This window comes from Neltuma alba, unplaced genomic scaffold, assembly GCF_004799145.2.
Source record: "Neltuma alba isolate B1F8T4 unplaced genomic scaffold, ASM479914v2 tig00006429_pilon, whole genome shotgun sequence".
Taxonomy (NCBI): domain Eukaryota; kingdom Viridiplantae; phylum Streptophyta; class Magnoliopsida; order Fabales; family Fabaceae; genus Neltuma; species Neltuma alba.
Genome location: NW_021634463.1, coordinates 27,344 through 54,225, shown reverse-complemented (window position 1 = coordinate 54,225; position 26,882 = coordinate 27,344). Strand labels below are relative to the sequence as shown.

General features: G+C 35.3%; 4 protein-coding genes across 4 annotated transcripts; 2 read left to right on the top strand and 2 right to left on the bottom strand.

The window, feature by feature from the left end:
• Positions 1-1,223: 1,223 nt before the first annotated feature.
• LOC114750386 (putative leucine-rich repeat receptor-like protein kinase At2g19210) lies at positions 1,224-6,633 on the top strand. Its single transcript, XM_028938984.1, has 13 exons — positions 1,224-1,389; positions 1,509-2,055; positions 2,454-2,935; positions 3,222-3,357; positions 3,441-3,512; positions 3,669-3,740; positions 3,820-3,900; positions 4,035-4,198; positions 4,384-4,598; positions 4,695-4,821; positions 4,924-4,986; positions 5,070-5,259; positions 5,906-6,633. Exons 1-13 carry the CDS (start codon positions 1,224-1,226, stop codon positions 6,327-6,329), a joined length of 2,739 nt encoding a protein of 912 aa, XP_028794817.1. The 3' UTR covers positions 6,330-6,633.
• A 352-nt stretch (positions 6,634-6,985) lies between these two features.
• Positions 6,986-9,840, bottom strand: LOC114750385 (protein CHUP1, chloroplastic-like). The gene is made up of 4 exons (XM_028938982.1): positions 9,693-9,840; positions 9,461-9,579; positions 8,696-9,346; positions 6,986-7,756 (listed from the first exon to the last, which is right to left on the bottom strand). The coding sequence occupies exons 1-4, from the start codon at positions 9,838-9,840 to the stop codon at positions 6,986-6,988; spliced, it is 1,689 nt and encodes a 562-aa protein (XP_028794815.1).
• Positions 9,841-12,898: 3,058 nt separating this feature from the next.
• On the top strand, positions 12,899-21,357 carry LOC114750381 (DNA repair protein RadA-like). Its single transcript, XM_028938979.1, has 15 exons — positions 12,899-13,709; positions 14,828-14,883; positions 15,648-15,706; positions 15,856-15,927; positions 16,571-16,651; positions 16,859-16,966; positions 17,251-17,313; positions 17,881-17,961; positions 18,412-18,477; positions 18,847-19,002; positions 19,461-19,538; positions 19,722-19,760; positions 20,391-20,473; positions 20,688-20,760; positions 20,987-21,357. The coding sequence occupies exons 1-15, from the start codon at positions 13,021-13,023 to the stop codon at positions 21,158-21,160; spliced, it is 1,878 nt and encodes a 625-aa protein (XP_028794812.1). The 5' UTR covers positions 12,899-13,020; the 3' UTR covers positions 21,161-21,357.
• Positions 21,358-23,001: 1,644 nt separating this feature from the next.
• LOC114750384 (ATP-dependent 6-phosphofructokinase 6-like) lies at positions 23,002-26,882 on the bottom strand. The gene is made up of 13 exons (XM_028938981.1): positions 26,631-26,882; positions 26,456-26,502; positions 25,956-25,995; positions 25,715-25,777; positions 25,461-25,598; positions 25,169-25,327; positions 24,864-24,917; positions 24,728-24,796; positions 24,499-24,628; positions 24,120-24,385; positions 23,851-23,899; positions 23,622-23,776; positions 23,002-23,190 (listed from the first exon to the last, which is right to left on the bottom strand). The coding sequence occupies exons 1-13, from the start codon at positions 26,880-26,882 to the stop codon at positions 23,002-23,004; spliced, it is 1,611 nt and encodes a 536-aa protein (XP_028794814.1).

The window sequence follows — 26,882 nt, the reverse complement described above, 5'->3', positions numbered from 1 at the left end:
AACACAATGAGAAACAAAAATCAATTAAAAATCCCAACTTGAAGTAAACTCGACATCTAATTGGCTTGATTTATTTATTTTTGGCAGAAAATTCCCGCATACATGCAATATAAGAACACAAACTGTATAAATAATCAATTAAACTTGCTAAAATCAACGTTGTTTATGATAAGGTCCATTAACAGTTGTACACAACCAATAGAAGAAATGCCCAAAGAATTTCTCAGCTCACCAATCTTTCAAAGAAATTTTAAATTTTTCATTTGATTGAGTCAACAGGGAGGTAATCTTAGCTATCTTTTGACTAGGTTTACTTCTATGTCAATAAGCCAGTGGCCAAAAATAACCTTTCACTATTGACCACTCACATCGAGTCTAGTGCCAATGTCATGAATATGATAGGCCGAAGACAAAGCTGCATTTACTATAATTGACGTAAACACCACAGCATTAACTAAAATGAAGACTGAAAATTCCCACAATGACTTAAATACATTCTTAACCAACCAAAAATAAGTTGATCATTCAAGAGTTCTTTTTCTTTCAATCTCCCAGGAGTGTAATGGGGTCCTCAGCTGTGACAGCTATTTATTTAAGTTGGAAAACCATTAGTACTTGCAGTTTTCATGTATAATTCAAAAATTAATGCTGAAACTATGTTTAACTAACTTTCTTTAATTGTTTTAGTTTGCATTTTCCACACTTCAGGCCTAAACAGCTGTCCTGTGAATTAAGTATTTGAGATTATCACAGAAGTATAACTTTTCATATGACAGTTTGAATAACTGCATTGAAGTTATGTTTCTTGAAGTAAACTATAAATGGTCAGAAGATAAATTATTTTGACTTATCTACTAACAAGACATTTGGGACTAAAGTTTCTGCCCTCCACCCAAAAAAAACACAGAGAGGGGGGGAGAAAACTTTACCATTAACATGGTCCAAGAGGAGCTAATTAAAGGCTTCAGAGGGGGGGGGGGGAAGAGGTACTAATTGAAGTGTATATATGTGGAAAAGTAAACGAGGTACCCAGGGACTATCAGATATTTTGTTGAAAAGTAATTTTTTTTTTTACCAGTTAGCTAGAATAACTCGTACAAATTGCTTCATATATATGTTGCCTTTTTAAAATTTAATATTCATGATTCTTCTTCTTATCACAAAGCATAGGCAAGTTCAATAGTATCTTATTATACCAAGTAGTGCATTCTAACTGAGACTATATGGCTGGGGAATTCAGATGGACCGGCGCTTGGCTCTTCTTTTTATGGTTTGTCTCTGTATCAGTATTTGCAATTCAGGAAGTTGATGGGAAATCCATAGTTCTGGCTACAGAGAAGAACTCTGCACATCACCAACAGGCCAGAAGGAAATTAGATGATGTGGGTGGTGAGTAGTTTCTTTTACCTACTGCTCTGAACTTGCGTGAAAGTCCACACACAAAAATTGTGGACTTTCTTTCAGTGTAAACAAATTGTTCTGATGCTAACTTGTGTGGATGATTTCAGGTTCTATTGACATTGACTGTGGCCTAATTGATGAGATTGGCTATACCGATGGAAAAACTCAGATACCCTACTTTACAGATTCAACGTTCATAGACACTGGAGAAAACCGGGAGATATCAATTGAGTTCATTTCTGAAAATCTTGAAAGAATACTTAGAAATGTAAGAAGCTTTCCTGAGGGTAAGAGGAATTGTTACACTCTAAGACATCCAGAAGGTAGAAATACTGTTTACTTGTTGAGAGCTTCTTTCATGTATGGCAACTATGATGCTCTGAATCAGCCGCCCAAGTTTGACCTTTATATTGGAGTTAATTTGTGGGACACTGTGAGATTCGAGAATGCCTCCCATATTGTAATAAAGGAGATTTTACATGTGCCACCTATGGATGTTGTACATGTTTGCTTACTGAACACTGATGAAGGAACTCCTTTTATATCAGCATTGCAGATGAGGCATCTTCACAATTCCATTTATACTAACAAATCTCGAACCTTAGCTCTATATAAACGTCTTGACTTTGGCTCAACAACCAATGAAATAGTGAGGTAAGTTTCCCATCAGACAAGTCTATGAGAACTATATGATCAGTATGTTGCTCACAAAGCACCTGCATAGATGTTTAGTTTTGGAAACATTATGATAATATAGTCCTTGACATAATATAAATGCATCTTTGTTGCCTCTGATCTCTATCATACAATTAAAATTTCAGCACAAGATAGGTGAGGATGTGCTTTGTCCATGTTTCAGCTTAAGATCAAAGTTTTCGCCAATCATGGAGGCTTTCTTGCCTTATTTAGTAAAATCTTAAAATAATTTTTATTATGATAATATAACAAAAGTTTTACTTGAAATGAAGTTACGCTTCTGTCAAACTTCTATTACTTTGTATGTGGCTTGGTAAAACTGGCATTTAACATGCTTCTTGTTTGACCTCATCTAGGTTTGAAGAAGATGCCTATGATAGAATTTGGTATCCTTACAATTTACCTCATTGTGAGTCATTGAGTACCAACTTGACCATTGATTCCCTGAAAAATACATACCGGCTACCGTCAACAGTAATGAGAACTGCTGTAACACCAACTAATGATGGCGACCCCGTGGAAGTTCAGTTTGAAACTGGTGATTCTATTTCAAAGTTCTATGTTTATGTGCACTTTGCTGAGATTAAGGAGCTCCGCAAAAATGAACACAGAGAATTCAGCATTATATTGAATGGAAAATTGTTGGATGAGTCTGAAGATCTTGTAGTCCTCAATTACTTAGACCCGACCACAATTCATAATCCACAGCCCATCACAGGACCCAAGCTTTGGCTCTCTTTGAACAAGAAAGAAAATTCCACCCTTCCTCCCATTCTCAATGCAATGGAGATTTACTTTGAGAAAGATTCATATCAGGAACCTACAGACCAAGAAGATGGTTAGTTGTTTCTCACTTTCTTGACAAATCCTTGCTCTTTCGTTTCTAGGTTCAAACCTCAATTTGGTCTTATAAACATGATTCTATTATCAATTGGCTCCAGTTCACCCTTGCAGGTACTGAAACTGATACCTATAGTCAGAACATTATTTATTTTTAGTACTAACTGCACCATTTACGAGGCCATCTTGGAGGGATCAAAATGGGATCTTGGTCTTTTAATAAGTATTCTTCGAAAAGTTAGAGAATTTCTTATTTTGGCATCAAATGCTTGTGAAAATTTCAGTTAATGCTATCATGGACATCAAACAAGCCTACACTATTAAGTCGTGGCAAGGAGATCCTTGTGCACCCATGGACTATTCCTGGGATGGACTTAACTGCAGTTACAATGGATATGATGCACCAAGAATAATTGAATTGTAAGCCTTGTTATATTTATATTGAAACTAAAGTTTACCAGGTGTATTCATTATGTTGACAAAATTATGTGAACTGCACGCAGAAATCTATCCTCCAGCAACTTGTCAGGAGCAATAAGTCAATCATTTTTCATGCTGAAATCTTTAGAATATTTGTGAGTTTGAATTTAACAGCACCATGAATTCAATCAAATATTTAATACAAGCACTATTTCTGCACCTTCCATTATGAATACCACAGATTCCTCAAGCAACCGTTGCCTGTTATATACTATAATGTTAACTCCAACTAAAAGGTGCATGTGTTTCAGGGATTTATCAAATAATAGTTTAACCGGGTCACTTCCTGATTTTTTCATCCATTTGCAACACTTGAAGACTCTGTAAGTTGTTGGAGATTCTAGTTGCCGCTATAACTCACTTGGAAGTCCCAAGGACCGTCTGACATATATCTTTTTGCAGAAATTTATCAGGAAACAGGCTCTCTGGTGAAATTCCATCAGCTCTTAGGGAAAGAACAGAAAATGGGTCACTTCTGTTGAGGTTTGTTTTCATTTAGTATCACAAACTTGATAATAAAGGGAAAGGACAGCTGAGGACCTTGTTTTCTCATGCATCGTTAATTACTCAATCGATTTCCTTCTTCAATAACCTGAGAAAATGCGATATAATCACAGTGTGGATGGGAATCCTGACCTTTGTCTGAAAGCTCCGTGCAAAGAGGATAAGAGTTCTTTTCCACTGCATGCAGTCATAGCCATTCTTTCATCAGTAGTCTTTTTAATTGCACTGGCTATTGTAGTCAGCATTATTTGGAGAAGGACATCCAGCAAAAAACCAGGTCTGCAAATTGATCTCTTTTTACCTCCCCAGATAGATTGGGAGTATTATGAACTTAAAGCTGCAATATTGTAAATAATAACTTGTGCATGAATCCAAATGATTTTGGAAAAAAATATAAACGTTTTCAATTATAATGCATGTCAAATTATGCTAATCATGAAAACTAATCAATTCGTTTAACAGCAAATCAGCTGGTGACATCGAATGAGGAAGTTGTGCTGAAGTCAAGCAATACACGATTCACATACTCCCACATAGTAGATATCACCAATAACTTCGAGAAAATGATTGGAAAAGGAGGATCTGGAGCTGTTTATCATGGCTCCTTATCTGATGACACACAAGTTGCTGTCAAACTGCTCTCATCACCAGAAAGCTGTAAGCAGTTTCAGACAGAGGCATGCTTTTCTCTCCCCAGCTAATTCAGTTCATTTTGTTTCTTAATTAACTTCTTAGAACCAAATCACTTACATGATATTTTGCGGTATTTGCAGGCAGAACTCTTAATGCGACTTCATCATAGAAACTTGGCTTCCTTTCTTGGATATTGTAATGAAGGCGGACACACTGCGATCATATACGAGTTCATGGCTCATGGGAACTTAGAGAAGTGTCTTTCAGGTACATCATATTAATTTATAGAGGGGATTCATAAGCATAATTACTTAATCTTGGACCAAATGAGAATTTCACCATACTTCTGTGACTATCTGATGAATATAGGTTCAATGAAAGAATTATCAAGTTGGAAAAACAGGATTCAGATAGCAGTCGAAGCCGCTCAAGGTAAGCCGTGAGACTGACTACATACTGTATTCTTCATTGTCATATGACTGGAAGGTAATTAACATTGGTAGCTATATGTTTAGGACTTGAGTATTTGCATCATGGCTGCAAGCCTCCTCTAGTTCACAGGGACATAAAGACATCAAACATTTTGCTGAATGAGAAAATGCAAGCAAAAGTTGCAGATTTTGGGTTCTCAAAGTCCTTTTCAACTGAAAGCCAAAGCCATATGTCGACAGAAGTCATTGGGACATTCGGATACCTGGACCCAGAGTAAGTTATTTGTAATACACAGATAACAGTGCTTTTTATTTAGCCGGACTCAAAAAATCAGAAATTTTTTAGCTGAACTTGCCTTGAACAGTTTCTGCATGTTACATGCATACAGACACCCCGCTTCCTTTGACAATACAAATAAATTGCTTCTATGAGAGAAAATTAATACATGGTATGTTGATGACATGTTTCTACTCAATGTATCCTCTCCCGTTTATGTTATTCACTTGGTTAATTGGTTTGGTACAGTATAGAACGTATTAGAACAAATACCTCAGAGTCGAGAAGTTAAAGCCTTTAGGAAACGATGAACATCACTTTCCCAAGAAAAGGAAATAGGCAGTGTTTTCTGTTAAGTTGGCTCACAGCCCAAGATGTATTGCATTACTTTGCACAGAGGAGAACAGAACCCTAGAATGTACAGGATCATTACACGTGTAAAATACATCAGATAAATGTACAGTGTAGATATGTGTGAGAGTAAACTTGATATCATCTTGGGCTGTCTTCTATTAATAATGGGCTTGTATTGGGCTTTTTCTGTTTTGCTTTAACATCCCATATCCCCACCTTTTGATGTTTTTAGACTACAATATGTAATTTCAAGATTACAGACATGACCCGAATGAGTTTTCTTATGCAGATACTACTCAGCCAACAGGCTTACTGAGAAAAGTGATGTTTATAGTTTTGGCATTGTGCTTCTAGAGCTTGTTACAGGGCAGCGAGCAATAATAAAAGGTCAAGAGAACACTCACATTGTGAATTGGGTTACCCCTTTTGTGAAAAGAGGAGATCTGCAACAAATTGTGGATTCAAGGTTGCAGGGAGATTTTGATTTTGGTTCTATGTGGAAGGCTGTGGAAGTAGCAATATCTTGTGTGTCTCCAACCGCTAGTGAAAGACCATCAATGAATTATGTTGTCCCAGAATTAAAAGAAAGCTTAGAAATGGAAGCAGCTCGTAAACAAAGGTGGGGTACAGATGGAAGAATTCTTAAATCAAACAGCTCATTCGACACCCATGTTGTTGATGTTGAAGCTGCCTCTGGTCCAGAGGCAAGATAGTAGGCAAGAATGTTCTTTGTGATGATGATAGCCTGCAGAGAACCTTTAAAAAAGTCTAGTCTGATTAACATCTTGATATTATTATGAACAGGGGAATCAATATGTATAAAGAAAAAGCACCAGAAAACAGAAATATATATATATATATATGCATGTATGCATCTATGTATGCATGCATGCATTATGCATATGTGCAATGTAAATGTTTGTGCAGTCAACACGGTGGATAATAGTATCACCGCAATGCCAAGTGTATCTCCCCTTCTTTCCTTCCCATACCATCTCTATTTTCTTTATTTTAAAATCTTCTCTCACCCTCGGTATCTTATAATCATGATCTTCATTGGCTTAAAAAGTACAATATTGCCTCACAACAATGAGTATTTTGGGCAAAAAATTTAGGAACTATTAAACACAAAGCAAGTGTTGCCCACTAGAAGGTAACTACATTGTGACACTCTTTACCAAATTTGCATCGATGAATGCTTGCTATACATCTGAAAGTGCATTATTTGTTCACAAAACAATTACTGTTGGAACAGATCCTAAATTCTAGAAGTAGCAAAGTACAGTGGCACTCACTTCGTCTACTAATTTAAAATACCTACAGCTGAAGGGAAAAAAAAAACTACTATAACTTACAAGTAGCTGCTAAGTCAAAATGAACTATATGATGCTGATCTTCTTCCAAAGCCACGTTTGGCATTGGAAGATGCCCCAGAGTCTTTTAAAGCTTCTGCATATTTCGTTAATGGAGTTTTCTCTATGTTTATTGTATCTGAATTTGTGCTGTCTTCTTCTTCCTTCAGAATCGTCAACCTGTGGAAATCAGAGGAACTTCTGTATATCCTACATGGAGTACTGTCAAGTTCATTCCTTCGGCACGTGTCATTCCCAGCGGATCCGCTTGAACAGAACTGTGGGGAATTGCTTTTTTGAGACCCACATTTTTCCCCAGGTGAAAGCTGAACACGATGGTGCTGGCTATCTTTGCCTTTGATCAGTCTTCTAAGTTTGTGAAAAAACTTGTTCTTGTTTGAAGTTTGGATTCTGGGAACAGATGATGATGAGTTTCCAAAAGGAGAGCAATCATCAGCGTCTGTAAGAAAAGAAGTCTGAGAAGATGACCATTGATCTGAAGGCGAATCAAAGTCCATTGTTCCTTCAGATTTTGCATATTCAAGTATGAGGTGTTTCGCTTTCTTCTCAGAGGTAGGGCTTAAACTTTTGCTTAGGTCCCTTGCAACAGTTTTACCAGGCGGCGGCTGATAATTTCTGAGCTCATATCGTAAACAAGCATTAACCCATCGAAGATAGACCAATTCTTCAACTTCTGAACATCGATCTGCTTGAAGTTGCTCAATCTCCTTCGTCAAGTTCTCGTTCTCTCGTTTCAGATGTTCGGTCTCTTCCTTGAGAGCATCTTTCTGCATCCAAGTCCACACGTACAACATAAATTTGTATGCATCAGAAGAAGCATGCATAGCAACCGATATAAATAATTTTTAAAATTTTCAAATAAAATAGAAAGCTGAGTAGAGTAAATATATATTATTTATATTAATTACCCAACAATATAACAACAATAATTATCCATCGATATCATTTTTGTTAAAATTTTAAATTTACAGTTAATTATGCTTCAGTACTTATATCTTTACATGCAGAAATTAAAACAATATATAATTACAATAATAAATTTATTAAAAATTTATACGATTATAACAAAATAAGGTTTCATCAATTATAAGAATTTAATTACAAATTTTTGATATATAAGAATTAAATCAAAATTTATAAGTATAATTCTTAATTTAAGTTTCATTTTTTTACAAAAACTTTTTATAAGATAATAATATTTTCAAAATAAAAATGTATGAAACCCAGATGTAAGCAAAGATGTTGAATTACCATACTCTATGGCATCAAACATTCACACACACACACACACATATATATATATGAAACTTTGGACAGTAAATAAATTTAAATTAATCAACAATATTAAATATTACCCTGATTCTAAATATAAAATTTAGCTTGTAATTTATAATATAATTTACATAACAAACCGACTCTTATATTTAAGTATTAATAATTTTGTTGGTAGACGTTTGTTGTACATATATAGACACAAAAGCAGGTAGAAACCATGTTTAGTTCGTTCGCTCCAAAGGAAAAAAAAACGCAGATTGAATTAAATGGCTGGCAATGGGTGTGTTTGGGTTGGTGTCTTGGTGATAAAGAATATTTATAAATATATTTTATATAAATTAAGATAAAACTTTTAATTTTATCACGTACTATATTTTGTAAATTTCAAAAGCTATTTACAAATTATTGAAACGCGCCCAACATTAGTTTACCTCTGGATCTTCAAGAAAAGCATTTGCAAGGATCTGAGTAGAATCCAATCTTTGAGCCAATTCTGAATTCTCTATCTCCAATCTAAAATTCGACTCCCTCAATTCCTCTGCTTCAGTCTCTAAATCCTTCAACTTCGACAGCTTCTTCTGTAAATCTTCATCACTACCAGCGTCTCTGTGATCTTCTTGCAATTTTATAATTTTTTGTTGAAGGTTCCGTATCAATTCCCTGTTCTCTTCAGCTTCATGCTTAATTCTTTTCTTCAGTAGCTTCGCTTTCGCTTTCGAACACTCAAGCTCTGTTATAAGTTTCGCATGATCCGCCATTTGTGCTTCTAGCCTTCGATTCTCGGACATTAGACTCTCTACCTTCAGATCCAACATTTTCGCCTCCATACTGCTAATGGCCAAACGGTTTTGAAGCTCCATTAATGCTGTTTCTTTCTCTCTAAGATCGTAGTAATCGAGCAATTGAACCTTGAGACTCGTTTCTCTCTCTTGAAGCATTCTGATAATGTTCTTGAGATTCCTCATCTCTTGATCGTAGTTATCCTTTTCTGGAGTTACATATGCTTTAGGAGGAGATCCTAATTTCGACCTAGGTGTCGTATTACTGATGATCACCTCCTTGATGAACGATTCTTCCTGAAATTAAGGTAATGTGATTCCCCTATTTTAGTTAATCGTAAGACTGAGGATTCTCTTAATTAATGATGCTAGTTCAGAATAAATTTTAAGTGATTCAAATTTCTCATTGGAACTTACTGTATCCAGAAAATGTGCATCTGAAAAACTGTTGCAAGAACTTGATCTAGATACTAGCTTTATGGAAGGAAGATCATGTTTGAGTTGAGTTTTATTTAAACTAACGTCACTTTCATAACCTGGGAAATGCATTGCACAGACATAATGTTACTAAGAATAGAGATTTCACTCAATTTCCTATTAAGAACAGCAAAAGGAATAAAAGCAACGATGCATAGATAGATATAGAAACCTGAAGTTTGGTCTGAGTGAATCCTACTTTCAGACGGATTGTTGATTCTTCTGATTCTGATGCGAGAGATGAGATATCCAGCTATAGAAAGAGTTAGAGCCAACCCTACTTTCAATAGAATGGGCTTTACATCTCTACTCTCTCTCATTATCATTTTTAAGAATCTTCAAGCCTCAGAAAATTCTCAGGTTTTCCTTGTCTCTTCATCATCACTCTCTTACTCCATGAGAACAAAACCCAGACACATTGCTTGCTTATCAAAACCCAGACACATTGCTTGCTTATGCCCAATGATCCCTGAGCAGATTAAACTTGTTTTATATCATCAAACCCAGAAACTACAAATTCAGGAAGCTAAGGTTCGCAAAAATCTACCATGTCATTGATTCTGCACCCAGAAAAAGAACATAATCCATAATGTCAATGTGTATATCAACAATCAATAATAAAACTAAAAAATCGTGAAATTATACCAAAACTCATTTCAAATTATTCAAAAACTCGATCGTGGTGGATAAATATCCTAAACCCTTGTCATTTCAAATTATTCTGTTTCAGCTTATATTCAGGAGAGAAAAAAAGATAAGGAGCTTTACCTTGTAGAATTGCCATCGATCATATATTGCTTGGCCTGATTCAACGGTTGAATTGAATATTTCAGGCTTTTGATATTTTGTTTTGCATCAGTTTTGATTACATGTTTGCTTCTTCCTCAACAGAAAAAATTGGCTTTGCCTGCAAAAGCCTTTAATTTTGTGTTGTTTAGCTGGGATGATTAGTGGCGAAGAAGATTGGGTGCACCAGAGAAAGACAAATAAGAAAGAAGATGAATTGAAAAGCATAATCATTTGGAGAAGCAAAAAATAATCAAATAGTTATAACTTTTTGGGACTTTTGGCGAAAATGAAAATTTGCTGGCAGAGTTAATGTTTGAAACCAGATTTAGCATAAAAAATAAATGGAAGCCCTTGTTCAACGGTCTTTTAATTACAGTTCAACTTTACCCTCTATTACTAACATTTTTCTTTCGTTTTATTATCTTTCTCCAACTCTGTTGTCATATTTGCTTCAAAATGCAAATAAAAAATGAGACTTTTCCCAAAACAAAAAACAAAAGAAAAGGATTCACAAGTGTTTTTGTTGCAAAAAGAATTTACAAGTTAGTAGACTGAGTTCTGGGATTTGCATGTTGGCATGCAGAATAAATAAGAAACATATAATTTTATAAATAAAAAGGAAATGTGTACCAAATGTTAATTATAAAATATAAATAATGATTTAAAAAACTATTATATGAAATGTATATTTAATTTTGCATACAATAACAAATTCGTTATAAATGCTAATTGAATCTTAAACATCATATATATAATAAACCATTAACAATATCTCCGACTCTATACAACCTATATAACATCAACATGTTTATTTCAAAATAAATTAAGTAATATATTATTATTGCCTCAAATATAAGAGCAGCCCCTTTCTGAGGTCCCAATGATGTAAAATCCTCTGTATCCTCCTTTCATTTTCCCAGAAAAAATTAATTAAAAAAAACAGTTTAGAACATTAACGCTTGATAAGTTCATATTATTAACGAGTCATGAAGCATCTATCTTCCATTGCGACAACTTCGTGGCCCCATGCACAGGCCTCCACATGTCACCACACAAATATCATGGTGCCTTCTGTTTTAATTATAAAATCTCATTTATAGACTTAGACCGAATGTAGTATTATTTATCTCTCCTTTGATTGAAATCATGCCTCCCAAACATTCCACAACTTTGTCTCTGTGTGTCCATTTAAATTTTACTTATTATTCTTATAATTTTAAGTTAAATTTAAACCATTCAATAATAATAATATTATTATTATCTGACTTGTTAGCAAACCTTCTGACTAGGTCCAGCGCGCCGTAAGTGAAGCCCTCTCTGACTGTTCTAAGTAAGAAGGAATGTCTTGTAACGGGTCAGGATAAGTCTGCAAAGAAGATCGACAAGCAAGAACAATATAATCAGTATACGTTCATCAACTGTATAAATACATATGTATATATATGTATGTAAGTATATATATCATTAAAATATTGATAATTCTGGTGAATGCAGGGGGAAAGAGACAGAGAGAGGGTGATACAGAGAGGTGATGCGGAATGTAACAAGATAAGTGAGGAACATCTTCGAAGATGTAGCCAGCATCTCCTGTGACGATCTTGGGGAGGAGAGGGGCGGAATCCGCCGTGGAGGTGGCGGCGGAGGAATATAATGGGATTTGTTAGAGATGGAAAAGTAATAGGAATGTCCGGGGATAGAAAGCGACGAGTAGTAGCCGTTAGAAGGATCAAAGCACCGGAAATCGAGTCTATCAGCCCTGCTCCCACCCAACGTCAACGGGAACTACAGGGAATACAGGCATATATACGCGCGCGCGCGCATGTATATATGATTAATGATTAATTGGGAGGAGAATGTCCCCACTATCTTCTAATGATTGAGATTTAAAATTAAGTAAAAATATTATTATAATATTAAATATAATAAAAATTTATCACATTAAACTACTTATATCAAATTTTAACACTCAACAGTATAAATTTATTTATATATTTTTTATTATTTAATATTTAATATTTTAATAATATTTTTATAAAATAAATCTTAGTCATTGAAGTTTGATCTGATAATAAAAATATTAAGTGGAGAAAAGTGAAGAAAGGGTTTGGCAGAGACATTCCTCTCCCTGATGAATGATATGAGTGTGTGTAATACAATTGAGGAGATAACGAAAGCTCATGAGATAATCAAGGCCGCATCAATGGTATATATGTGTGCGCTATTGGGTGTGCTTAACTAAATATACAGGCCAGGTCAAAAACTAAATATACAGGTCATTTGATGATGTTTACGTGATTATTTTGAATTTCTTTTTCCACATGAACTAAAAAATTTAGGAGAGGCCAATGAGACCCATTGAAATGTTAATCATACAGGATGGAAATACTACAAAATAAAATTTTCAAACCGATAAAACTTTTATTAAACAGAACTTTATATATAACGAATATAAGCAAGCTGATGTATTAATAATGATAATAATAATTCCCATGGAAACGGAATGTTCCTTCGGAGGCAAAAGATTACTCATTTTGGTTTGTGGCTTTAGAGTTCTTTTGGCGCTCATCTGGAGAAAATCGGCAGGCGGGTAGTCAAGAGTTCTGCTGTCTCCAGAATGGCAAAAAACCGAAAACATTTGATCTTTCAATCGATGATTTGTTTGTAGGTTCCCACATAAACCTCACAGAAATTCTTTACAAAGTTCACTTCATATGCAAAGCTCTGTCATGAGAGTCCTCAGAACTATCTTCACCACTAAGCACCACCTGCTTTACCCCGTCAACATCAAACGTCTTTCAGCTCCCTCTCTCATTTCTTTTTGTTCCTTTCCAAATTCTCGATTTTCTCGTTATTCTCATTACGCAAGCAGTCACCAGATAGATTCGAGCTTTGGCATTGATACTCCAGAAGAGCCGAAGACCAGTTTAAAAACTCATTCCGAAGAAAGAAGAACTTGGTCGCGACATGGTCATTTGTTTAAAGCCTCTAGCGAAGGGCAGAAGAATCAGGTGGACTCTGGGGATAAAGTTGAAAACTTTGGTAGCCAAAGGGCAAATGGGAGCGCGAACGAGGCGAGCTCAGTTCAAGGTACCGAACAGGATGGAGGTATTCGAAGGAGAGTTGGGATCAAGAAAAAGGAAAGAGGAAAAACCCAATGGGTTTGCTCCAATTGCGGGTATACGACTGGTCAATGGTTCGGATTTTGCCGCTCCTGTAATAGTGCTTCCACGATGAAAGAGTTTCGTGAACCGAAACTCAGTGGTTCTGGTAAGGTTAGTGGATTTTCAGTTTCAGAAAGTGTAATGGGGTCGTGGCTCCCTCATCAGGCAGGTGAATTGCGTCCTTTGAAATTGACGGATGTGAACCGTCGAGTTAATCATCAAGAGTGGAGATTTCCTTTGTAAGTTTATGTTATTCTCCTTTTGAAATTTGTCGTCTGCTTGGGCACTAGACAGTTGGCTATCTAGGGATTTAAAATTATGTGGCCTGGTTTTTATTTCTAGTTTATTTATCGGACTTGATTCAAACTTAAGCACTTCAATCTTGGAGACGATTCAACTACTTGACCTTGAGCCAAAGCTTATTAGTGAATGGCTTTTGTTCCTCACCAAAGTTAACTCTTAAGTTGGTGGAAAGAGTGGTTTTAAACAGTCGTCTTAGGCCTTTTTTTTTTTTTTTTGGTGGGGTGGCGAAAGTTGCATCCTTAGCGCACTTATTCAACATTGAAGTCAGCTAGAGATTAGTTTACTGAATCTGTAAGAGGAACCCATTTATTTTCATCTACATGCTGCTGGTTTCATGGTGTCAGTAATTCAGATTGTTATTACGGAGTATATTGGTTTTGTGCTCTCATATGTAGTGACCTCTGTTCTTGAATCTGACACTCGGAAAGTAATCTGTTGGATTCTACATTTCTGTTGAATCCTTCTTTAATATTTGGAATTGCGATGATAATTTTGAGAGGGCCTCATTGTTAATTAATTTATAAATCTTGCTTGTTTTTCTTTCACTATGCTAGTTCCTAAGTTGATTATGGATGAGCCGTTATTGAGTGCTTTATATTTTTACGATTATTATGGTGTTATTATTAATACTATATTACTATTTTTATAACTATCATCATCATTTACTTTTTCATAGTTTCACTTCTTTCAGTCATTTAAACTATACAATTTTCTTTTACTATATCATTTTCAAATTTATCCTCAACGTATGTGAAGCTTCTGTTGATGAGGTAACTTATAAAATTGCTTCATGATGGCATATTTCTACTGAAGTAGAAGTGATGGTTTTCATTTGAAAATAGTTCCTAAAAGATAGATTATAGATATACACTTTAAGGGTGTGCTGGTTGGCTTTTGTCTACATCACTGAACAGACTTTATATACTTCATAAACACATTATACAGATAGTTATTGTCTGGATTACAATATGAAGGACTTGTGCATGTTTGTGCACATCTGCATGAATGCCTGTACGTCTAGTCTTGAAGAAAGTGTGGTGTGCTTTGATTTCAGCTCTGGTCCTTTTGGAAATGAAGTTGCAAGAGTGCTTGGAGGCGGTCTTGTACCAGGTCAAGTCCAATTCACTTATGTATGCTGATGTGGTGTTAAGTTTTGAAATCATTATGTTATGTTCTTTCTCATGCGTCTCTGTCACAGAGACTTAGATTGAAGAGTAAATGAGAGTAGAGTTTTTATTTGGAATATAAGTGAAAGAATCTTAAAGACACATAACTTAATGAAGTGGTTTACATGACATGCAATAGATGATTCTCCCACTAATTCCAGGTGTAATACCTGTATTAAAGACCTTTATTACCAGATACAAAATAAGACAACAATAAAGAAGAAGAAACAGTAACACTAGTTCCAAAAATCAATGAGATCTTGCACTTCTTGTCAGTAACTTTGCCATTTGTTATGTTAAACTTAACCAACCATGGTCTTCATCAACTCCCACTCTTTCCGTACTTTTCTTTCTTCTTGAGTATGTCATGAGTGGTGGTCTATGACTCTGCCACTCTGGGTATGGGACTTAGCCAAATTGCTCATGTGCAATCCAGAGCTAGGTGTTAAACATCATGTCCTCCGGTCCTAGTTTTTCCTATTTTAATCAAAATTTAGTTATGTATATTCTGGTAAGAAGTAAGAACTATATCATGCTCCTTTATGTTTCCCTTAATTTGAGTTTTTTACATATGAAATTGTTTGCTTTACGCAAACCTTTTGCTTTCACTGCAGCTTTTTGTTTGAGAGTTTTTAATTGCTCAGTAGAATTACTGATGATCACCGTAGCTATCACTGGCTAACTTTGTCTAGAATTTTGGGTTTGAAGGCTCTTTGATTTTAGTTGGTGGTGATCCTGGTGTTGGGAAGAGTACTCTTCTGTTGCAGGTATGTCTTATATTTGGGTCATGTTTAACCCAATCTCCAAGTCAGAATGTTGGCTTTGCCTCTTGACTAGTCAACCTTTTTTCTTGTACCGCAAGTTGGTTTGACATCACTGACTCTGCTCATTAACCCCTTTCTTTTCTACATTAAAGATTGCTGCAATGATAGCAGAAGGGTGCAACAGTGATGAAGCAGCTCCAGTTGTATATGTATCTGGTGAAGAGGTGTACTCTTTTTGAGCCTCTAATTAGTTTACATCAAATTTGACATCATTAAACTCATTTTCATCATTGAATGGCATACCTCTAGAGAGAGGATGAATAATTTATGAAATTACATTTATATTTTTTTGGCCAAAAATTACATTTATATTAAGTTCACACATATTATGAATATTTCTCACGTTTGCTCATGAAATTAGTAATTAAAATTATAAAGAATAATTTATGTTGCATAGAATGTCCACTTGGACAAATGGAGAGCTCTGAACACACAAAACACAAATGAAGGCCTAGGACAAACAGTGGGCAGCAGGAACAGGACATGTTCTCTAAACTACGACACAGCCTACCTAATCCTTTTTTTTTTTTATGTTTTTTTTTTGTTTGGGGGGGGTTATACTTAGTTTAGCTATGCAAAATTATAGGTAAGCCTTCATGAATATTGTTGACTGTTTGCTCCAGTCATCCGGAATCTTGTTATTCTGTATTGTAGACAAAAGTAATTATTGTTGTAAACTTTTTTCTCCTTCCTTGAAATTGACTGGTGTAGTTTCACTTAGCATTTACTATTATTACTGTTATTTAGAATCTGTTGTTGTTTTCCTGTGGCTTGCACTTTTATCAAGTTTGTTTCCTTTTGTGATAGAGTATTGAGCAAATTGGTCACAGAGCAGATCGTCTTGGGATTGAATCGGAAATATATTTATACTCAAGTACTGATATTGAGGTGCATTATCTTGGATTCTTTTGGCTAGTTTTTTATTCTTCTGATACTGCTGTGCCTGATTTACTTCTTCTTCCTTTGCAAGAATTACTGTCATAATTTTGTATTATCATGGTAGGATCATGCAGTTTGTTTCAATTAGCTCTGAAATTCACCAGACTGTATGAATCTACGTGATTATTCCTTCTTTTTCTTTTTTGATGGTATCAGGACATATTGGAGAAAACTCAGCATCTCTCTGCTCGAGCTGTAGTGGTTGATTCAGTACAAACTGTCTATTTGAAAGGAATAATTGGAAGTGCTGGAGGGATTTCACAGGTGGGGGGGGGGTATGCCCTATAATTAATTAATTATTTAATTTAATTAATTTAATTTTCCTCCTAATTAATTTACATCTGTTTTGTAAAAGTTAAAGTCAAATAACTTGTTCATAATGAAAAAAGAACTTATGAGTCAATCAGTTATATGAAGGCAATTATCAATTCATGATAATTTAATCTAGGTTTAATTTCTTCTTCTACCAGGCTATCAGAAGTTATACCTTTTTCTCTGAAAGGAAATTCAGTTCCCTGGTACTTGACATTTTAAATATACTGTGACAGGTGAAGGAATGTACTTCAGCATTGCTGCGATATGCCAAGCAGACTAACACTGCAGTTTTTTTGGTGAGCGTTCATCTGCATTCATTTGTGAATTATACCTTTTCGATAGATGAATTTTGTCAATGTAGTATGTATATGTGCATTATCATGTTTTTAGCTATATGTATTTCAAAGGCCACTTCAACCCTAGTGTGTGATCTAATAAGTAAAAGCCTTGCATTAGTTTTTGTTATATCTCTAACATACCCTGTCGGTTGAAGTTGTTGGCGATGCTTACTGTATGTATGCATGCAATGGACATTAACAGACAAATTCCTTGACCATTTAGCCATAGAAGCTCTGATATGAAGTTTCTTTCTGGTGATGCTGCTAAAGAGAAAACAGCTTCTTTAAGGGAAAAAAGTACTCTTATTTTCTTTCCATGTTTGCCCAACACAGAACTGTTTAAATGGCAGCATAATATTTTTCCTATTTATTATGGGAGAGAAGCAGGGCATCTGTGGTGAAATCCTAAGCTAAAGGGATTTCTGACACTTACATTAATAATGGCCTTAAACTTTTCACATTCATGATAATTAATTTTTTTATTCCTTTCTTCACTTTTCCTTATTGAATTGTTCTGTACTTCAGATTGGGCATGTAACAAAATCTGGAGATATAGCAGGACCTCGTGTTTTGGAGCACATTGTCGATGTTGTTTTATATATGGAAGTAGGTATCTTGTTTTGTTCCCTTTTTGTATAGTTGGTGGACTGCGTTAAGCCATTTATTGTATTGTTTACTTCTTGGCTGATAATTGTTTCTTGGGTTCCTTCTTCCCTTTTGGATATACCAGTTGCTCTTGCATATTTAAAGCTTTCACGTGGCTAATGACTGAGTAGAGTCGCATAATTCCTGCGCCTAGCATACATTGTAGCATGCCACGACCATGAGAAGATAATGAAATTGTTGGAACAATAAGGGCATGATTTCTAGTTTTCCACGGATTCCTGACAGTTTTTTTCCTTAAAAAATAGAAGCGCCTGGTATATATTGGTAGAGTATCAACTTTGCCCCCCCCCCACCCCTTCCTGAGCTATAATGTAGAAGTTCTTTTTGTAACGTTGTTCAATGTATTTCATTTCAATTTTCTCTATGCTAATTACTCATCTTAATTCCCAGGGTGAGAAGTACTCTTCCCATCGTATGCTTCGAGTGGTGAAAAATCGATTTGGATCTGCTGATGAGGTACACAATAACACTGATTATTCAACCTCAAGTCTAGCCTTGAAGCACGTATAATGAGATTTCCTCATGATTAATGTGCTATATTGTTTTTGTTTCCTTGATTTGTTCTATCTTATATCTATGCTGGTTCCTATCATGTAACAGCTAAATCCGTCTTTGTTAGGATCAACATCTGCATTTAGTTTTACCTGTGACACTATCCAAGCAATGGCACGAGATGTAAATGTGCACCACCGTAGAACAGAGTCATGACATGTGCCATATGATCTGCTTTTTTATTATGTCATCTTTTAATATGGGCTTATATTTTTCTCACTGCTAATATGTGATTTAAATTGTCTTATCTGTTCCTCTGATCTATATGGTCAGCTTGGAGTCTTTGAGATGTTACAATCAGGTCTCCGGGCTGTTTCAAATGCCAGTGAAATATTTTTAAGTGACCAATACTTAGATTCAGATTTTTTAGCGGGGTTAGCTATTGCTGTCGTAATGGATGGGTCTCGAGCTTTCCTTATTGAAATTCAGGTAATCTTTTGCCATTCAAATGGATCAAAATTTTGTGAGCCCTCAAGTCCATTATTGTTTCCCTGTATTATTAGCAATGTTCTTTTGAGAAACATTATCATGATCACCGTTGTGTTTATATGAGAATATTTTCCAACCGTTGATGATGATGCGTATACAACTGTTGATTTAATAATTGCTGGTAAATACATCAATTGCGATCTCTGGATATGAATGATGAATGTTGCTTATTTTTTATGTGTTTTAACATTTTCTGATTCTCCCCTTCCTTATCTATGTTAGATACCTCCAATTATAGCTCCTCAATTGCTTATTTTTATCTACTGTATACTATATAATATTGTCAGTGTCCTTTCTAACTTTTCCAACTTTTTTTTTGTTGGTACAATTCTAGCTTTTCTAACTTTAACATTCTCTGGAGTAGACAATTGAGATCAATATCTAATGTTTTTTTGCAGGCACTTTGTGTTTCTGGCTCAACAGTCTCAAGGCATGTTAATGGCATTCAACAAAGTAGAGCTGATATGATCATATCCGTAAGTTCTTGTTTCATGATTTGCTTTTGTAATACGAGGTCAACTCTTTATCTTATAAAATAAATGGAAGTGTAGAATACAACTAAGTATTTGAATGGTTGGTGCATTTTTTTATTTAAAACTCAGATCTTCGTTGAAATCTGTTCATTTGTTTTGATCATATAACCATTTCGCAACGTGTAGGTACTTATAAAGCAAGCTGGACTTCGACTTCAAGAAAATGTGAGCTCACATATAAATCTAGTTTGCCCTTTCATGCTTCTTGTTTTCTGTATTAGTGGCCTGCAAGTGGGTTTTCTGTGCTGCTGTTATGTCAGTAATGAAGAGAACGCCTAGGGGTGTGAGACAACTCTCTAAAGAACTTGGCAAAATAGCCCCGTAACTTCGGCATAAAGGGTGCATCCTCATAAAAGGGGTTGCAGTGACTAGGCCCGGGTGACTGTTTACCAAAAACAACTGAATGAACTTGTAATCTGAGAGCCAATATGGCGCATTTCTATCGGTTAGAATGAGGTGGATGTGCTTTGCATCTTGGCTGTCAGAATTTATAGAGCATTGATATAACCATTTTGGTGAGCTCAAGAGGAATGATATTGATGATCATTAGTGCTTCAAAAACCATTCACTTCTGTCACATTTTGTTCCTGATTGTGCATGTCTGTCGGGATATTTCCTGCTAAATTTAGTTTAAAAGCACTTGTCTTTCAAGACACACGTCTATAACATTATTATTTAAATTATTAGTCCATAAACTGTTGTGCTTATTTAAATTGGAAAATATAATATGTTATAGTTTTTTTTTTTTTTTTGTTCTTCTAATTTTGTAACCTTGTCCTACCTGTCTACTGTCAGGCTGTGTTTTTAAATGTTGTTAGCGGATTTCAGCTGACTGAGACTGCTGGAGATCTGGCAATAGCGGCTGCAATTTGCAGCAGGTATGTGATCTCGTAATTTTTATTTCAATTAGTTTATATGACAATGATTAATGCTGTAAGGATTGCGGGAGGTGGTGTTTAATGTAAGATGTATAACAAATTAAACAATGCTGTAGCAACACTTTTTTCCTCCTTTAATTTCTTCTTTTTAAGTGTACTATGAACTTTGGCTTCATTGCATTTAGTAAACATCTCTTGTTTTTCCTTTTTCCAGTTTCTTGGAATTCCCTCTTCCCAGGGACATAGCATTCATTGGTGAAATTGGCCTTGCTGGGGAGCTCCGCACGGTGAGTTCATATTGATGGTGCTAACTTGCTATTATGTGATATTTAAGGGTTTCGACTTAGCCTCATTAGTCTGAAGGGACGTGCTGATTATAATATGAAAAGCTCCTTATGTTCAAAATTTTGCATTTTATATCTGGTGATGAACGCTTTTTCCATGTGATTGAGATTATCACTATAAAACTTGGTATGGTGATGGCGTTTCTAAATCTTGTTTATTTTGGCTCAGGTTCCTGGATTGGATAAAAGGGTCAACACTCTGGCGAAATTGGGTTACAGAATGTGTGTTGTACCGAAAGAAGCAGTAAAAATTTTAGGAACGGATGGTTTTGGGAAGATGAAAATTGTAGGTTGCAAGAATCTGAAGGAGGTTATTAACACTGTTTTTAAAGAACAAGAATGAAATGAAATTGGTAGCTGGGAAAGTTGATTGCTTTTTGAAGATTTCTTGTATTGTCCTTTAGAATTTCTAAGAAAATGGATGTAAATACATCATTATTTCTGTATAATGCACCAAATATAGATAACGTACCACGATGGTGATACTATATGTGATTTTCTCCATTTCATTTCCAGAGCAGGTGAATTGCTTATGATGATATTGTCAGTATTGCATTAGCTGAATTTGTATATATCAACATTTATATCCGTTGGAGCAAGAGAATCGGAACAATTTGATCTTGAAGAAGGCTGAGAAACATTACTAGAAGGACGTTCAAGGGAGGATTGATATATGTAGAACAGCACGGACAAGCCATCAAAGTTCATCCAAATGCTTACCTCCATCAAAATTAATCTCGGGCAACTGAAAGAGAACCAGAACCAGTAACTAACAAAGAAGAACAAGAATCTGCTCTCTTCTTTTGCCTTTTTCCTTCATCTTCCATTTTCAGTCTTCGTAACATAACAAAAATTTCACATTATTCATAATGAAAATTATGGATTTGCCTCCAAAACATGAAAAGTAATAAAACACAGTATCCAATCACGTCATATCTCTTAATTAATATAGTAATTAATCAATTCGAAGATTTGAGATGCCAATAAAATTGCGTAAATTATTACTAATCTAACTCAGCATTAAAAATTGAGAGATTTTGCTTCCGCAAAAAAAGTAATCAAGATAATGATGTCTTATTTGAGAGAGTTTCAAAGAGAATGCGAACATCAACAACTTTGCGTCGAATAATTCCACTTTTCCAGCCATGGCTCCTTGCTGGTGGAACAGATGAGTATACTCCTAGCTTTGCTAAAACAAATTTGAACATTCATCAAATATTCCGCCGTCCTCAAAGGCATTCTTCCTCTATTATCATTCGTCATCATTAAATGTTTTACTCTGCTTAGTATTTTTCTTTTTATTAATCGCAAACTCTGGGGCTGTCTCTGCAGATTGATGTGATTTATTACTAGACATTTTCTGATATGTTTATTTGACTGGATCAGATACATGCATTGTCAAGTCCAGCTGAGAATGGTTTTCCCAAGTATATTTTCTACATTCATACGAATTCGAATTCAAGCACACACGGAGTGAAACGGTCGAAAACTCGCTCACCAAGTCCAATGACTGTTGATTAACATTATTAGACATAAGAATGTCTTTTTTTAAATTCTATATACATTAAAATAATTATTAAAAAAAAAATAAAATCTGAACCTTTTACATCTGATGAGTTTGGATTTTTTTTTTTTCAAGTTTAGCCAACGAGTTTGGATGCTTATCAAAAGTAATGAGCACCCATACTCATTCCTATAGTTAGTCACTTGCAAACCCTCACATGCAAGACTAGTTGTCAGTGGAATGCAATATATTTGTGTGTATAATACTCTATAGTTTGTTATATATAATAATCTACTAGTATATGATTTTTGAAAGCATGCAAATTTTCAAAAGATACGTACCAACGATAAACAGGGATTTTTGTATGGTTCTTCCTTACAAAACTTCCACTTCTTAAATACTGTTGCAAAAATGAAACACAAATAACTACTATTATCACGGGGGGGAGAAAAAAAAAGAACTGCTATTCAGCAGGTTTAGCCGCAGTGATTTCTGAGTGGTTCTTCCCATTTGGTATTTGTTTTTCTGTTCCTTTTTCTATTTCCACATTGATGCTGCAAGGTTTTATGAAGCTTGGTTGGTTGGTAGAGGATGGTAGCCTTGCCCACATCCGGTCGGTTGTGAAAAATGAAACATAAATAATTGCTATTATCACCACACAAAAAAAAAAAAAAAAACTGCTATTCAGCAGATTTAGCCGCAATGATTTCTACATGATTCTTCCCATTTGGTGCTTGTTTTTCTGTTCCTTTTTCTATTTCCCCATTGATGCTGCAAGGTTTTATGAAGCTTGGTTGGTTGGTAGAGGATAGTAGCCTTGCCCACATCCGGTCGGTTATCACAACCCTCTTTTGTCCTTTGATTATCCTCTGCAAATAGCCAAACACAACATATAAATAAAACTTCCTATGAAATTGAAATACCAATATACTACATCCAATCCTTAATATAAAAGCTAGTTTGATTTTCAATTTGGTCATAAATATGAGAGCCTAATCTATTCTTTTTTTTTTTTTGCAAGATAATCCTTGTAATAATTTCATATGTTTAATATTTCATCAAATGGTAGTTTTAACTAATACACATTATTATCAAGGGTATTTTAGGAAATATAATACCTATTTATTAGAAATAACTAACTTAATTAATTTTCTTAATATACTCAAATTAGTTAACTAGATCTTATATTAAGAACCGGAGGCAGTAAAATCCAAGTAAGAAATTCAGTTTTGAGCAAAATCCAAAGGATGATCTTGAGCATGATATAAAATATTAATTTGAATTGTGAAAAAGAACTTACATGGAATGGAATATAAGCATGTCTACCATGAAGGGGGCCAACTGTGAAGCCTGTGTATCCTGCCATTGCGCCATGAACGGCACTGTGAGCAAGGAGGGTACAGTATATATTATCAGATGCGTTGCTTGGAACAGCACGGATCATGTATGTTGGATCTGCCAAATTGACTTGTTAGAACGTTGTTTATACAAAATAGTCACTTGCCACTAATTGTTTGTATAGAGCTCACCAATGTACTTCAGAGTCATTGCCATTTTTTGACTTTTCTTGAAGTGATCCTAAAAACACAACAAGAGATTGCATTAACTAACATTGTGTACTGTTTACTATATGATGCTGCTCATGGGTATCGAGAATCCTACCCTAAAAGCTAATTGTTGAGGTCAAAAAACCAATCTATTTAAATTAAATACCTCATTGAGCATCTCATACTACTCAATATGTGACTTAATATCCTGTACTACAACAACTTTGGGAGTATGATTTGAGAGAATGTACCTTAATTTTCTGAGATAACCAGAGACCGACATCTTGGAGCAGCCTGTTTCCAGAGGCATCCTGCTGGTTCATTGTAGATAGACTCTGAGAAATTAGGTCTTGGCCTGCACCTTCGGCAACTACTATAACCATGTGACCATTTTCTTTGAGCCTTTTCTCTATGAAATCAAACAGTCCTCCAGGACCCTCCAGGAAAAATGGCGACTCTGGAATCAAACAACAGTCCACATCTCTGCTTGCAAGAGTAGCATTCATCGCTATAAATCCTGCACAATCACAAATTACTATAGTTAGATCAATTCAGTGTGAGAGATAAACTTGTTAATATATGAGTATATCCATAGGAATGAATGAAGCATATATATGTGTACATATATACCGCTGTAACGTCCCATTAACTTGACAACACCAATGCCATTCTCAATGCTTTCTGCTTCCACATGAGCAGCATTAATAGCTCGTTGTGCCTCCTCAACAGCAGTATCAAAACCAAATGACTTGTCTATAACCTTACATAGTAATTAACATACCCATATATAAACATTATCATATACCACACCAAAATATATAGCTTTGTTCTGTGATTCACATAATTGAAGCATGCTTACCGGGATATCATTATCAATGGTTTTTGGAATTCCCACCACTGCAATTTTCAGGCCACGTCGTCTAATTTCCTGTGTAAATACCAAATCTATGTAACATGTTTATTTCAAAACAAATCAAGTGAAGTCTTATTATTACCTCAAATATCAGAGCAGCCCCTTTCTGAGTCCCATCCCCTCCAATGATGTAAACCTGAGGAGAGGCTGCATTAGTATACAAGTTTGTGTGATTGCAATTTTCTTGAAAAAAGGAGGGTAAGCCTCAGAGCAACAGCAAAGTTACTGCCATGTAATCTAGAGGTCACAAGTTCAAATTTTGAAGACAAAGCTGTGTACATTTATCCCTCTTCAAACCTCTAATCTGGTGGGAAGTTTGGAACCTTGTGCATTGTATTACACTATTTTTTTGGCAGTTTTCTTGAAAAAGAGATGACAGAAATAAACCTGATTAATCCCCCGATCCTGAATGCTGTCAACAATCTTGCAAGTATCGTTGCCTCCACGGGAAGTGCCTAGGATGGTTCCCCCACGTTTGTGTATGTTGTTCACAACCTTTGGGGTTAATGGAATCATGTTTCGAGAATAAAATCCTCTGTATCCTCCCTGCATTTTCCAGATGAAATAAAACATTCTAGAGCATTAATTAATTCTTGAAAATTCTGTTACTCATGACTAATTTGAGTAGATTAACGAAATTTATTAAGTTAGTTACGTGTAATAAATATGAAATTCTTACTTCTATTCCGACAACTTTGTGGACCCCATACATGTCGTATAAGCCGCAGACTATTTCTCTGATGACTGTGTTGAGACCGGGACACAGGCCTCCACATGTCACCACACAAGCATATGTTTCCTCTGATTGAAAGCAAACCTGCCAAACATCCCGTAACTTTGTCATTGTATCCCCATTTAAATTTTACTTATTGTTCTTAACAACAAGCTCACTTTAAACTATTCAATAATAATATATCTGAATTGTTAGCAAACCTTCTGACTAGGTCCAGCTCGCCGAAAGTGAACCCCTCTTGGACTGTTCTTCTGTGCAATTATCTATATATAATACAAAAGGCAGCGAAATTCACCAAAAAAACGAAAAGACAAAAAAAAAGAAGCCACATTCTATGTTTTTCCTGCTTCAGTCTATATTATTATTATTATTATTATTATTATTATTATTATTATTATTTAAAAGCTTAATAGCCTGGTGAATCAACGCAAAATTACTTGCCTGTTCCGCAACAGTGTCTTCCTCATTTACAAAATGCTGCCTGCAAATTAAGCTCTGTCATCAAACTGATCACACGGATATTTCCTAACATAAGTTTAACAGATATGAATTTGGAAATTTAACTTAGATATTTGTTTCTTTTAATTTGGAGTGACAGATATTGACGGCCTGAGTTTATAAACAGCATCAAACCTGCAACCTCTCAGCTTATAAAAAAAAAAAAAATTATGCCATTAGACTGCAATCCTCATTAGTAAATTTCAACTTGGAAATGTTAACGAGGGATATTAACATAAAAACTTTGTCCTATTCTTTCTTTTCATTTTGATTGCTTCCTAAACTTTCAAAGCAGCCAATATTTGTGATCTTAACCACTAAATACATTTTAGCTCGAAATTATCACCTTCTCATGCAAAAAAACAAAAGAAAAAATGGCTTCGTTCGATAATACTAGATTTTCAAACTCTGAATTGAAATGAAGAGGGAAGAGTATAACTTACTTTACAGCTGAATAAGAAGGAATATCTTGTAACGGGTCAGGATAAGTCTGCATGAAGATTGCCAAGCAAGAACAATGTAATCAGTATACGCTGATTAATAAAAAAATATGTACGTATAACTAAAACACTGATGATTCTGGCGAATGCAAGTGGAAAGAGATGGAGGGGGCGATACGGGGAGGTGAGGGATGTAATCAGATAGGTGAGGAACATCTTCGAAGACGTAGCCAGCATCTCCGGTCACGATCTTGGGGAGGAGAGAGGCGGAATCCACCGTGGAGGTGGCGGCGGAGGAATGGAATTTTGGAGAGGTGGAAGAGTAATAGAAATGCCTGGGGCTAGAAAGCGACGAATTATAGCCGTTAGAAGGATCAAAGCATTGGAATATAGGCGTTGTGAGGGATGCTGAACTGGATATGGACTCCAT

What these genes read in the sequence shown, in the direction of transcription:
- LOC114750386 (XM_028938984.1), top strand. Translation starts at nt 1,224, where the DNA reads ATGGCTGGGGAATTCAGATGGACCGGCGCTTGGCTCTTCTTTTTATGG. An exon ending in ACAACCAATGAAATAGTGAG is followed by an intron (nt 2,056 to 2,453) that starts GTAAGTTTCCCA and finishes GACCTCATCTAG; the next exon opens with GTTTGAAGAAGATGCCTATG. An exon ending in AGCAGTCGAAGCCGCTCAAG is followed by an intron (nt 4,987 to 5,069) that starts GTAAGCCGTGAG and finishes CTATATGTTTAG; the next exon opens with GACTTGAGTATTTGCATCAT.
- LOC114750385 (XM_028938982.1), bottom strand. Translation starts at nt 9,840, where the DNA reads ATGAGAGAGAGTAGAGATGTAAAGCCCATTCTATTGAAAGTAGGGTTG. An exon ending in ATGCACATTTTCTGGATACA is followed by an intron (nt 9,347 to 9,460) that starts GTAAGTTCCAAT and finishes ACATTACCTTAA; the next exon opens with TTTCAGGAAGAATCGTTCAT. An exon ending in CTTTTCTTGAAGATCCAGAG is followed by an intron (nt 7,757 to 8,695) that starts GTAAACTAATGT and finishes ACTTGGATGCAG; the next exon opens with AAAGATGCTCTCAAGGAAGA.
- LOC114750381 (XM_028938979.1), top strand. Translation starts at nt 13,021, where the DNA reads ATGCAAAGCTCTGTCATGAGAGTCCTCAGAACTATCTTCACCACTAAG. An exon ending in AGAGTACTCTTCTGTTGCAG is followed by an intron (nt 15,707 to 15,855) that starts GTATGTCTTATA and finishes TCTACATTAAAG; the next exon opens with ATTGCTGCAATGATAGCAGA. An exon ending in GTGCTGGAGGGATTTCACAG is followed by an intron (nt 16,967 to 17,250) that starts GTGGGGGGGGGG and finishes ATACTGTGACAG; the next exon opens with GTGAAGGAATGTACTTCAGC.
- LOC114750384 (XM_028938981.1), bottom strand. Translation starts at nt 26,882, where the DNA reads ATGGAGTCCATATCCAGTTCAGCATCCCTCACAACGCCTATATTCCAA. An exon ending in AGGATCGGGGGATTAATCAG is followed by an intron (nt 24,918 to 25,168) that starts GTTTATTTCTGT and finishes GCCTCTCCTCAG; the next exon opens with GTTTACATCATTGGAGGGGA. An exon ending in CCATTGATAATGATATCCCG is followed by an intron (nt 24,629 to 24,727) that starts GTAAGCATGCTT and finishes TTACTATGTAAG; the next exon opens with GTTATAGACAAGTCATTTGG.